The following is a 13,163-nucleotide window of genomic DNA, read 5'->3' on the forward strand; positions in this document are numbered from 1 at the left end:
GGTTTTTATTTTAATAAAGTATTGTTTTGGTGCAAAGAGAAAAATAAAGAGAGAAAATAGAGTAATTAAGAAGAGTGAGTGATGTGATTGCATTTGCATGATGAATATGAGTGATACTATATATTAAGTAATGCATGCCACTTCTTGGAAACATCCTATCCTTTGCCAATAAGTTTCCCCCCTATCTCCATCAAAGAATGGTCAAAAATTGAAAATCTTTGCTTTCACCAAACACACCTACACACACTCTATCTCTCTTCCTTCTTCATTATATTACAACTTCTTTAAGTTATTTCAAATTACTTGGTACATATGGTTAATATATATGTATATATACATAAATTAATACAACATGTTTGTTTTTTAAAAATATAAACCGCTATCATTCATTAATCACCTAAAACTTGTCTACTACTATTTAGTACTACTAAATTTGTCTTAAGAATTTGCAAGAATTTTAGTTTCTTTGATGTTTCATGTAAATTTTTCTTATGTAGAGTTTATTTTTGTATCAAAATAAAACTAACAAGCTTAAATTGAATGGTTTTTAGTAAATATGTTCCCACAAAAAGCAATATTGGTTATTGTTTCGAGTGTAGGGTCGGACATCAACTTAAACAATTTCCAAGTCCTGTGAGTCTTTTGCTTTGTTCTATATTTGGTGTCCTTGTTCATCAACCGATCTGTGGGTACCTCTTAAAGGTGTTTTGATATTAAAGTCAGCACATGATCGATCATTTAAAGCAATAAAAGTTGTAATTAATGCGAGATGAAAGTCCCAACAACCATACTCTTGACCTATATTTATAGGTTTTCCCATATGCCTATGATTAGGATTGACCTAATCACGGTCCAATCCTCTTTGATCTTGATTATTGATCTGCTTATGTTAATTAAACAATTAATTGTCTTTTGGGTGTTGTTCGATCGATGATGACCGGCCGACTCGACTACATAAGAGTATAAACGACCAAGGTGGCAACCTGTGGGTAGTCCAACTAACGTTAACTGGGAGGGTCTGCTCGGTGAAGTCATGTGTCCAAAATTGTAATTGTCAGATAAGCTAATGATGACTAGAAACCAAGTAAGGTGTTGATGGACACGCAATTTCCCATAATCGATTAAAGATGCGCTCGAACCAGTAGGTCGATAACATTTCTGAAAACCTTTTTCAAAGTAGTCTCCTCGTTTGATTCCTATTAACTTGATCGGCCAGCTACTGCTAACCTAGCCGACCAACTCATACGGTACAGTTAAACATATGAAGAATTATTAAAGCAATGTAGTTTTTAAGTTATATATCCTCACAAAACATCCTAAAAGAAATAAATTTTATAAAAAAAAAGATTTGATATCAAACTTAAAAATATGTATTGTTGTGTAGATGGAAAGAGAAATAAGAAGAGGTGATGATCTTGACCAGAGATACTCGTGTGAACAAAATTGGTTTTACTCAGACTTTATATTCTTCTCTCACCCTATCACTTGCTATATATATCAGACCAAACTTTTGCACTCTTTCTCAATCTCAGAAAAAAAAAGTCTAACACTCAACAAAAATCATGAACATGCATGATCACTGCATGGAGTTTGATCAGCAATTTCTGGTGGATGATGCCATGGATGATCTTGATCCATCATTCATAGAAGGATTCATGGATGCAACCATATGCATGTCATCATCAAAGAGCATGATGAGTCCAAGCAACTCATCACACAGTAACAACACAAAGCCAAAGGGTTGTGCTTTCAAACCAGTTCGAAGGAGATCTAGGGCTTCTAAGACCACTCCCATTACCCTTCTGAAAGCCAACACCTCCAATTTCAGGGCATTGGTACAACAGTTCACTGGGTGTTCCACCACAACAGCCATGTCACTTGCAATCCATAAGGGTCCCATTACCCTAAATTTCCAACAAGGTACCAAACAACACATTCAGCATCACACAACAAAAATAACTACACCAATGCCACCACAGTTTGCCACCATGATCAGTTCTAACCAAGTTCATCGAGTTTCTCAGCCACAACAGCACTTGATCATGACAGAGCCACAAAGTGAATACTGGTTTGAGCATGTGGAAAACAGTGACCTTTGTGTTCCATCTTCGGGTAGCTGCATGGATGATGGATTTGGCTTTGATGATGATTTTAGTTTGCATGAAATAACCGTGAATGCCATCTCCAATGACATCCAAGGTTTATTTATGTGATGAAAATAAAGGATTCGATATGCAGAGAAGACTCATCTTCGGTCAACACCTCTATGCAGATATTATCATGAAATTAAGCAATAGTTCATGTTTATTAGCCTGTAATAAGCTTTAGTTTATTCTATCCATTCACTTTCTTTATTATTTTCTTTGTATCCTTCAATCTTCTTGTGTTATCCTTGATTACATGACCTTCTTTGACAAACTTTGTATATGAAGATTTTCAGAAGATAAAGTTAGATAACTTCATGTCACAACGAAAAAAAGACATACGCAAAGACAAACTAATGAATTAAAATGTTCAACTAAAAGAAAAGAAACATTATGATTAACAAACCAAAAGCAAATCAAGTCCATCAAAACACCGATGTACAAAAATCAAGATCACACATGGATCTAAACATCAAAGATATGAACACCATCTTAAAGACTCGTAGTCAAGTATATTTCACAAAAAAACTAACATTTGATCTAAACAAATACCTAGATTTACAAGTGAACTTAAGAATAATGATAAGTTCATTAGAACTAAGGTTCATGTTGTAAAATTCGAACTAGATAAGTGTATATATCTTTATTGTCCTTAAAGATTTATCCGTTATATTTGCGTACATCCTCTAAGATTTAACAGAAACTTCTCGAATTTTTTGAGAAAATCAAACCTAGCAAGAAAAATTCTTTTAAGAGGGTATAACATTAACCTAGGACTATGGAAGAATAAGAAAAGAGAGAATAAAAAGGGAGGAGTGAACTAATCTATGTATTATTGTGCTTGTTCTCTATTTTCTTATTCTTCTATAATCCTGTGTTAATTATCTACTCTCTACAAAAAGTTATTTTTCTAGTTTTGAGTTCCTTGGAAAATCCGAGAAATTCTTGTTATATCTTGGGGTATTTGCATATACATAGTGGATAAATCTTTAAGGACACTGAAGATACACACTTTAGGAAACCCATCTAGTTTGAATTTTACAACAATCCTTCTTGGAGGAAATGAAAATATTGTATTTTATAGAAGAGGTCAAAGCTTATTATATATGCACGATATCAAGCTTGAGCAACCAACAACTCCCTTCATTTGCATAGAAATATTCGTTTGAGAGATGTGTGCAACTTCCTTCATTTGTCATTTACTTGCTAATAATGTTGTCATTGATATGATCAAATTAATAATACTACACTATTGTAACTTCAATATTACTAAGATAATAGTTAAGAAAATAGAAAGCGTAAAGTCAACCCTAAATCGTCTTCCAACGAACACATAATTGATTCTTGACAAATTAGTGCTTATAAAAACTATACAATAGGGGTTAGCCAAATAAAATATAAAATAAAGAAATAAAAATGGAAAAATATAAAAAGATATAAAACAATAATAAAGAAAATAGATTGATTCAACTACTTTCAAAATATATTCTTCATTAGTTATCTAAGGATTATCATTCAATTAATTATTGTCTTAGATTTTTAAATTAATCAATGAAAATTCTCAATTAATTTGTTGGCGTTCTCACTATTAACCAAAGTACATTCTCAATTAAAAGCAAGAACTTTGTAGATTAATCATAGTAAATTTAACCAAAGTACATTATGATTAATTCTTGTTAAAGTTTTCACCTTTAATCAAATTACATCCTCAATTATTTGCAAAAACTCATTCAATCACATGAAAATTTCTAAATTTAATCAAACTACATTCTCAATTAAAATTAAAAATCCTTGGACTCATGTGATTAACATGCATATAGATTAAAACATTTCACTAATTAGCTATGATGTAAAAATTATTACTTTTTACGTGACTCAAAGATAAAAGACACAAATGAATGAAAACCACAATAATAATCAAATGAACAAAAAAAAAAATTAATCTAACCTCATAATCCATAATGAAATTACCAACCCGAGAAGTTTAATGGAATCAAAGTAATATCAAAATAAAAGAAGAGAGGGTGGACAGAATGGATGAAATTAGGCCCTCCTAAAGGGTTCCTAAACTCCAAAGTTTTGAAATTCTCTTTGTAACATCTCAGTCGTATATTACAGATTTAATTAACATAAAATAGAAATAATATATCAAGATCTTTAGACAAATATCTCAACATGTCTTGTTGTGACACCTACAAGACACAACTTGTAGGGCACGTGCGAGAAACCTGCTACGGACCATACTCCGTGACCCCAGGTGGAGTTCCCAATACGAACATAGTTCGTAATGTCCCCAGACTACCAAACTCGTCAGCTAATTACTAAGGAGGGCAATCTATCTGGACCCATTCGTACGAGCCACAACTCGCACACTCACACCGGCAACACTCGGCAACCCGAGCCACAACTCAAGAGTTCCTCGTGTTCATCCGCCATCCCGAGCCACAAATCAAGAGATGTCGTTCTGAGCTACAACTCAAGGAATGCCACGTGCTTAACCCTTATCTCGAGCCACAACTCAAGGGATACGTTTTGAGTCATAACTCAAGGAACACCAGCAAGCCAACCTTCGAGATACCACCAAAGCCTTCTAGACCATGCACATCCAAAGTAAGCAAAACAAAAGCCTTGCCTCTATATTATCGCATGGCGCTGCTCTTGAGCTGCCAGGCTAAAAGTGCGTCTAGACCGCTTGGCGGGGGACACGTGCCGCCAGGCACCAAGCGCCTCTGATCCCACTACCACTATAAGTATCGCTTGGCGGAACAATCCATACCGCTAGGTGCCACACGTTCCAGTTTTCCTCTGATTACGTAGCTTTTGCCTGGCGATCATACTCCGTCGCCAGGCGCTACACCAGTACTCACACAGTACTACTTTCTTAACCCTTCGGAACCTGTTTGGGAATTTACCACTTATTGAAATCTTGCCTTAACTCTTTAAGTTAAGTAGTCCTATCTTAGTATATGCTCACCATTTGCCTTCACAAGCTACTACCCACTTCTGCCAAGTCACTCATATCAATTCCTTATGGACTTGCACACATGTGAATATCATGCTAGCATCATGTGTACGTAAATGCTCCACTTTCAATATGATCACACTATTCTCAGTTATAACTCCAAGTTTTGGTAGCTTGACTAACTAAAATCAATCCTCCCATTTATTGCTCTTACCATCTCAATAGTAGTACCAATCTTAGACAACTTACCCTTCCCACCTTTTAATTTGATCAATTACCAATAACCTCCAACTTTCAGTCTTACTCCCTCATAGTCCCATATCCAATTTTGGTATAACCAATTTGTATTGTACTGTATATGCCCTCGTAATTCATCCAACTTACAATTAACCCTCAATTTAAATCATACTACTAACTCACAAGTACCACCCTAAACCTTTGTCCAATAACCCATAATTCGTTTCTTAATTGATGAGACTCCCAACCTAGACTCAAACTCAGAGTCGTAACTAAGAGCCACACAAAACCACTTTTCTCTGCACTGGTGCCTGGCGGCACTCTATGCGCTGCCAAGCGGTGCATCAATTTCTGAAAATTCCATAACTAATTTTGTACCTACACGAGTTCTCATCTCCAATTTCTCTCTATTTTTGACTTAATAGGCTACACCAACGTGCTTAAGTTCATAATTCTTTCGTACAGCTTCCAACTCACCGAATTACATTAATATTCTCCCATTGATTTGATCTGAAATCTAAAAACCCCCCAATTCTCAAAACCCTAAAAGGCGTTCATGGCATTTTCATCAAATTAACTCCCAATCTCAACTAAACTCAACAGTTTGTGATGTCCAATAATCACTCACAGGTATAGCTCCTAGGTTTCTCGATTAGAATCAACTCATACATCCCAAAACACAAAAATTGAGTCAATTCGACTCGCATCGCTTGACCGGTGTTCATCATCGCCAAACTGTTCATCAAGAAAACCCAAAAAATTGGGTGACAAGCATGCATCGCCTAGCGGTCAGGATCATGCTGCCAGGCAGTTCTTCTTCATGAACCCAGAAAACAAGCAGAAAAGGATGAGTCGCATGGCGACAGTTCATCATCCGCCAGACGGTTTCTGGAAAAATTCCAGAAACATGAATTTCAAGCGAAGACAGAGAATAATCATACAATATCATATTGTATATCATGCATTTAATCTTAAACATAAAGTTTTCGAGGCTCAACTCCCCTAACCTAGATTCCTTTCTTTAAAATTGATAATTCTATAGTTCTTCCTTGATCAACAATGGCTTCCTTTGACACCTTCCGCAACAGCCCTCAATCTTCTCTGAACGCAGTTCTTATGGCTCTCTTGGCTGCCTCTCTGACAGCTAGGGTTTCTCTGCCCCTTCACATTCATGCCAAAAACTAATTTTAGCAAAAAGAAAGCTTAATTTGGATTTACCAATCAAATCAATGGACAACCATTCAACCAATTCATGTTTCGTGATAATTCCTATAATTCTAAGATTATATTACCATTCATCATGATCAAGCATATTGTTAAAATAATAATCAATTAAATAACACATAAATGGCATACATAAGGCTCAAACCCAAGTCCTATCAACACAATCAAGTACTCTCAACCATTTAAGCTAGTACTTTTCCACATCACATTAATCAACATTTAATGTCATAAAGGCTCCCATTACCTACATTTATTAATTAATTATTTATTTATTTAATTAAATTTTGTGGGACTTACATGTCTTGTGGATGAGGAGCCAATTATTTGAGTTGTTGGACGATTAGGTATAGTTTTGGTATAGAACTATAGTTAGAGGTGTCAAAGTGGGTTAGAACCTATGGGACAACTCGATCCACCATGGGTTTGAATCGGGTTGGGTTGAAATTTTTTTACAAATGTTAGTACAGGTTAACTTTAACCTATCCCACCAAGAATCCGGCTCACCCGGATAGAACCCGCGGTGAGTCAGTTGCACTACTAGAAAATTTCATATTACATGAGATTTTTCTTGCAAATTTGTTAAGAAAATTTGCAAGAAAAGGCTTGTTTTTGCCATTTTTTTTAAGAATTTTAATTAGTAGATAATTCCATCGTGTATTATTATTTCCTACAAAATTATAAAATTTGCAAGTATTTCCTACAATTGTTACTATGAAAAGTGTTTTATACAAAATATTTTTTCAAAAAAAAAAAAATCACAGCAATTTCTTGCAAATTATTTCTCATAATAAGATTTGTAATTATTTCCCACGAAAAAAAATTTTCAAAACAAAATTGACAGGAAATATGAGATTTTTTAGTAGTGTTCGCACAATTTGTTTGTACTTGTGTTAGGTTGGTGAAATATTTTTTATTAAGGGTCAAGTGAAGCTGCATCAAATTGTGTATTCTTTTAAGATTTTATACACATTTTATCTAAAGGGTATTAAGGATTTGACTCAAGAGCTTCCTATGAAGATTGTTGAACCCATTCCATCTGTTAAAGCTTCCCCTACTGTTAAGGCCCTTGAACCCCATGCCAACATTGTTTTTTGTGGTTTCATAGACTAAAGTTAAACTTTTTTTTTTTTTACTTTTTCCATTTTCTTTTGTAGTTTGATATAAGTTTTGGAATAACAAGTGTGGTGTTTGTTTTTTTTTTTTTGTAGTAGTGGAATTTCTATTTGATGAAAAACTTGACATTGATCCTTTCATGGTGTTCAAACAAATATCTTATGTAACCAAAGAAAATGTATTTGTCATCATTGATGTTGTACCATTTATATAGTTTACTTACTATTTCTTATGTTTTCAAATTGTGGATGTGTCATTATACTATTATTTTTGGAATGTATATGTGTTATATTATTATAGTTCTATCTTTTCGATGACTGTATTAATATATGATATCTCTTATTGTATTTGTTTTCTAGATATTATTGTAAGGCCCACTTTTATTTTACATTTATGGGCTCAACTTTAGTTTTATAAGGGCCCATAAGCTAGCCACTTATTTCAAGGACTCCTCCCAACTACCCACTTACTTCACTTCTTGTCTCCTTTTTCCAAAGTAGTTGAGCTTCCTTTTCCCCCTAGGAAGCCCTACTGGGAATAAGCTTCTCCCTCCCCCATGCTAGCAAAAAGTACTTCCTCCATGTAAGTCGAATAAAATCTATGTCTCTTTTTCGTTTGTTTCTTTTCCTAAGCTCTAGTTTCACATGACCACTATCAAGGTCTTATTTTTCGTACTCATGTGTCTGTTTTCAGCTCCTTAAGCTACTCTGGGTCTTAGTGCTCTTCCTTGAGTGTCGTCGTTTGTTTTGCAACTGTCCAGGTAAGGAAAGCTAGAGTTTTTCATGTTTTTTTAATATATGCTTATTTTAGTTATGTTTCATGTTTATAATGCTTGCTTGTTGTTGTGGTTGTTTAGGAATGTTGAGATGTTGCTTGGTATTGCTCGAATCAGACTTGCATGTGTGAATAGTGGTGAGAACTGGTATTTTTTTTCAAGCGAGCAAGTCTCGCCTAGGCAAAAGTAGCAGGAACTCCCTCCTGGTTTCTACTCAAGTTGTCGCTCAAGCGACGAGCTCTAGTTTTGAGTGAGAGTAATCTCGCTCAGGCGAGGAAGTTTCGCTTAAGCGAGAACTCGTAGGAACCTTGCAGTGCTCACTGTTCGAGCTCTCGCTCAAACGAGAACGCCTAGCTTAATCGAGAAAACTCTATCGCCTGAGCGAGGGTATTTGGCTTCAGTGAGGCTGGATCAGAGATGCGTCTCAGATATTGGTTTTTGTTGTTATATGTTGTTTTGCTTTTCCAAATGCCTTGTGTATGATGTTGTGCTTTTGTATGATGTATTTTTGAACTAAAATTGATGTATTGGGTATGAAATGAATCCTTGATTGTTGGCTGGTTGTGCAATGGCATGAGATTTTAATGTTTCACGATAACATGAGGTTTTGGTGTGAGAAACATAGATATGGTATGAGATAGACGTAATTCCATTAGCCTCTTGGGGAGATCTCATGGTGGTGGTGTAGTGTATATAATTAGATAAAGATTGAAGAAAGGTTGCATCCTGAAACTCTAAAGAATCATTCAGTCTCACATAGAGCAGATTGATTCAAGTGGTGGGAGTTGCAGGAGGTCCCAGTCTTTGGCAGGATAATGGCCTTAGATGATCATGGGCTAACCTTGTGCGTGGTAGGGTGAAACTCATTGTCAATGGCTCTACAGAGCAGTAGAGGCCACCACAAGTGCAAGCATCCAGTGAATCCGATCTTATTATATGTATTCGGATAATTGAGTCATGGAGTCCTATTGTTTGTTATCACATGTTTGAGTGTCTACTATTTTGCTTACTTATAAATTGTTTAATAAATTACTTGCTTATTGATATGTTAAAAATTATTTTACTCTAGCTTATCCTTTTATGTTTAGTGCCTGTTTATTGTTTGGTTTTTCTTTTTTGCAATGATCACCAAATATTTGGTGTGAGCAGATGTGGAAACGCCTAATGGTCGTGAAGATGATGGAAATGTTGCAGTCTAGTTGAATAGGAGTTGGATTTGGCTCTTTGGAGAGTCTTTTGGGGTATTATTGCCCTTGAAATTTTTTGCTCTCATGAGAGCAGTCTTTTGTAAAACATTTGCACTCTTAAGTTTTGTTCATGGCATCATGCCTTGGATTTCTTTCTAGTATATTTATGAATGACTACAATGAGTGAGTTCTTATATACTGTTTGTCTCGTGCTATATTTTTATTATAATTATGCAATGTTTTATTTAGTTGAATTATTCTATTTTAATGGAATGTCACCATTACAATAAAATGTTTTATTTTAGTAGTGTTATATTATTAATATGGGACGTTAAATAAGTTGTGTATACGAACATAACTAAAAGATATTATGTTTGAAAGCTTGAATTTTGACCAAATGTATTTTATTTTATTAAAGTCGTACTTTTGTGTCCTTTTATCATTGAAGATATAGTTTATTCTTTTATAATATGTGAAAAATAATTTCAATGAGTTAAAATAAACAAATTGTGCCTTCAACTCCTTTCAAGGATTAAATAAAATAAAAAATAGAAGTCATATTTTAAAGTACGGCTTCAATTAAAAGAATTATACGTTTGACCAAAATTTGTAGGTGAAAACATGACTTATTTATATATTTGTAAATTTTAAAAAATTTATTCTCTTATGTAAATAGGGGGTAAAAATGTATAATTTGGTAAAAAAAAAAGTTCTTTGATAAATATTTTCACGAGCACTTATTAAAGAGAAAAATATAAAGAAAAAATAAAGTAAGTTTTGCCATAACATTACAATTATCTTATAAATATGGTACTTTAAATCAATTAAATGTTCAAACTTAAATAAATTAGTTAATAAATACAATAGTATTAACTTTGTTTTAAATTTATATGTAATAATATTTTTAAATTACTCCTAATATTAACAATATACACTTTTTTTATATATTTGTTTAGTTTTAATTCTTTACATCTCTGTCATAGTCAATATATTTATCGTTTTATATTACAGGCTATACATGTAAATAGTAATAATAAAAAGAAAATCTATAATGTTCTTTATATAGAGCAAAGTTAGATAATTAAAAGGTTTAAAACGTATTGTATTGTATTCCATTTATTATTTATTGAACTAAGAAGAAAAAGACAAAGAGTTACTCAAAGACTAATCAAGGAGATTTTTTTTTTTTAAGTATGTTGACTTGTTCTCTTTCGTTTTCATTTCTTTTGCAAACACAACCTTTAAACAAGGTGTTAGGAACAAGCAATATAAGTGATTTATCATAACCTTAGTGTTAATTAAACCAAAAATTCCATCTAATGGTGGGTTTGATTAAGAAATGTGAGAAATGAAAAACTTAAAATAATTTGAGAGTCAAAGTTTGAAATAAAATTTCACACACACACACACATATTGACACATATTGAGTAGTTGAACTTGACTTTTTTTCATTAAATAACATTAAAAATATTTTAACATAAGTGTTAAAGTAGTCTTTAAAATGACAAAGTAACAAAAAATATAGTAAATATATTTGCACAATATTATCAAGTCTAACTATTTTTTATCTAACCATAGTCCACGATACCATAAATCAACCTTCGCTGAGCACAAAGTTTATATGAAAACACAAAAACTCTATTATTAACAAAAGGCATTATTAAATCATGATATTCACCTCAACACCACCATTAAAATTTCACAATTTTCTTTTCTTTTATAAAACTTGACTTGAGTGCACAAGACTTATGATTTCCGTGTGAACTTAACGTGTATAGAATCATTAGAAATGCGAGGGTGGAAGACATAAGAGAAAGAAGGGACCCAATTTTTTTTATTATTATTATTATACGTAATTTTGTTATATGACTTTAAACGCCTTAAAAAATCATTAAATTGATCATAGTTTATAAAAATTATAATTTTTTTGAATCTTTCAAAAAAATAAAATAATATATATGAAATTGGGGGGACAAATAATGTATTTAAGTCTTTTATAAATTATCATTATTAGTTCTCTCACTTTTTTATTCAAGTTAAAATGAATTATACGTTAGTTATAAATGTATATGTTTTGATATAAAATGATAATTTGTTGTAGTGTTCATTGGGTTGAGTGAATGGGTTTAATAAGGGTGATTCAATATGTAAGACTCATTCTTGTACAAATTATGTTATGCTTTTTTTTTTTCTAATGTCTTGAATAAGTATAAAAAATCTATTATAACTTGATTTATTGATTTATTTGAAGGTTTTTAATTTTTGTAGAGATGTTAATTTTTAATTAGATTGATATTTAAAAATTATAACTTTTAAAAAATAAAAAATAAAAAAAATTATTAAATCTTTATCCAATTTATCTAATACTAACGCTAAAAATAATTAGTAACTATATTGACTAATTTAAATATCATCTTATAAAATAAAAATTATTAATATCTGAAATATTTTCTATTATGAATTAAGGTTTAAATTGGTCTTTAAAAATTTAGTGTTTAAATTAATCTCTAATTTAAAATTATAAATTAATTTAAAATAAATAATAGTGAATAAAACATTAATGTGTTAAAAATCAATTTAGTTCACAGATTAATTATAATTTTTTATTCATAATAAAAATTATTTTATATACTAATATTTTCAGTTTATAAAATAATATTTAACAGTTAGTATAATAACTTATTATTTTAATTTCTAAAACTATTTCCATTTAATAACTTTCTTGTAATTGATTTTAATCAAACTCATTTAAAAGTGTTCGAACTCAATTTAACATACTCCATATTTTATTTTATTTTTATTTTTAGTTGGATTAGATAATAGGTTTGTCCAATCTAACCTGAAAATACTCCTAATATTTTGTTGATAATTAATTGTAAGGATGAAGTAGAATATTATAAGGTTCTATATATGAAAATTAAATTACCTAAAATAATTAAATTTACAACTGTAGAATATATAAGATAAAAATAGAAAAATATGTTTAATTTTATCCGAATCTAGTATAACACATAACTGTGATTGAATTAAAATATAAGTTTGTCTTTTAGAAAATAAAAGAAAGTTAGCCATACAATCGACTAATCATCCATAGCATACTTAATAGATGAATATCTATGTGCATACTTTTTAAAAATAATTGAATAACAGATAACATAAAAGTAAAGAAATAAAAAATTAATATATCTGTATGAAATTTATTAAAACTATGTTATTTGTTTAATTTAATACAAATATTTTTTATAAAATTGTTTACTTTCTATACATATTATATATTTAAATATAAAAGACCTTAATTATTATGTATGGAACCAAAAAACTAAGTTGAGAAGTGAATCAAGAATTGGTCAACAGGCAGAAAGATTAATAGCAAAATCTATTAATATTAGTTATTTAAAAGAGTAAAGAAATAATGGAGTCTTAGTCAAAATCATAATAAAACCAAACATAATTTCAAGTCCTTGTGTACTTTGTCTTTCTATTAACTACATGCATCACTCTTTAAATCACTCTAATTCAAC

General features: G+C 31.6%; 1 protein-coding gene across 1 annotated transcript; it reads left to right on the forward strand.

The window, feature by feature from the left end:
- Window positions 1–1,502: 1,502 nt before the first annotated feature.
- LOC114179294 (VQ motif-containing protein 22-like) lies at window positions 1,503–2,418 on the forward strand. Its single transcript, XM_028065581.1, has one exon. The coding sequence runs from the start codon at window positions 1,563–1,565 to the stop codon at window positions 2,211–2,213; it is 651 nt and encodes a 216-aa protein (XP_027921382.1). The 5' UTR covers window positions 1,503–1,562; the 3' UTR covers window positions 2,214–2,418.
- Window positions 2,419–13,163: the final 10,745 nt, after the last annotated feature.

The sequence above is a fragment of the Vigna unguiculata genome, chromosome 3 (genome assembly GCF_004118075.2).
Source record: "Vigna unguiculata cultivar IT97K-499-35 chromosome 3, ASM411807v1, whole genome shotgun sequence".
NCBI lineage: Eukaryota > Viridiplantae > Streptophyta > Magnoliopsida > Fabales > Fabaceae > Vigna > Vigna unguiculata.

Coding starts and splice junctions, on each gene's coding strand:
- LOC114179294 (XM_028065581.1), top strand. CDS start 1,563: ATGAACATGCATGATCACTGCATGGAGTTTGATCAGCAATTTCTGGTG.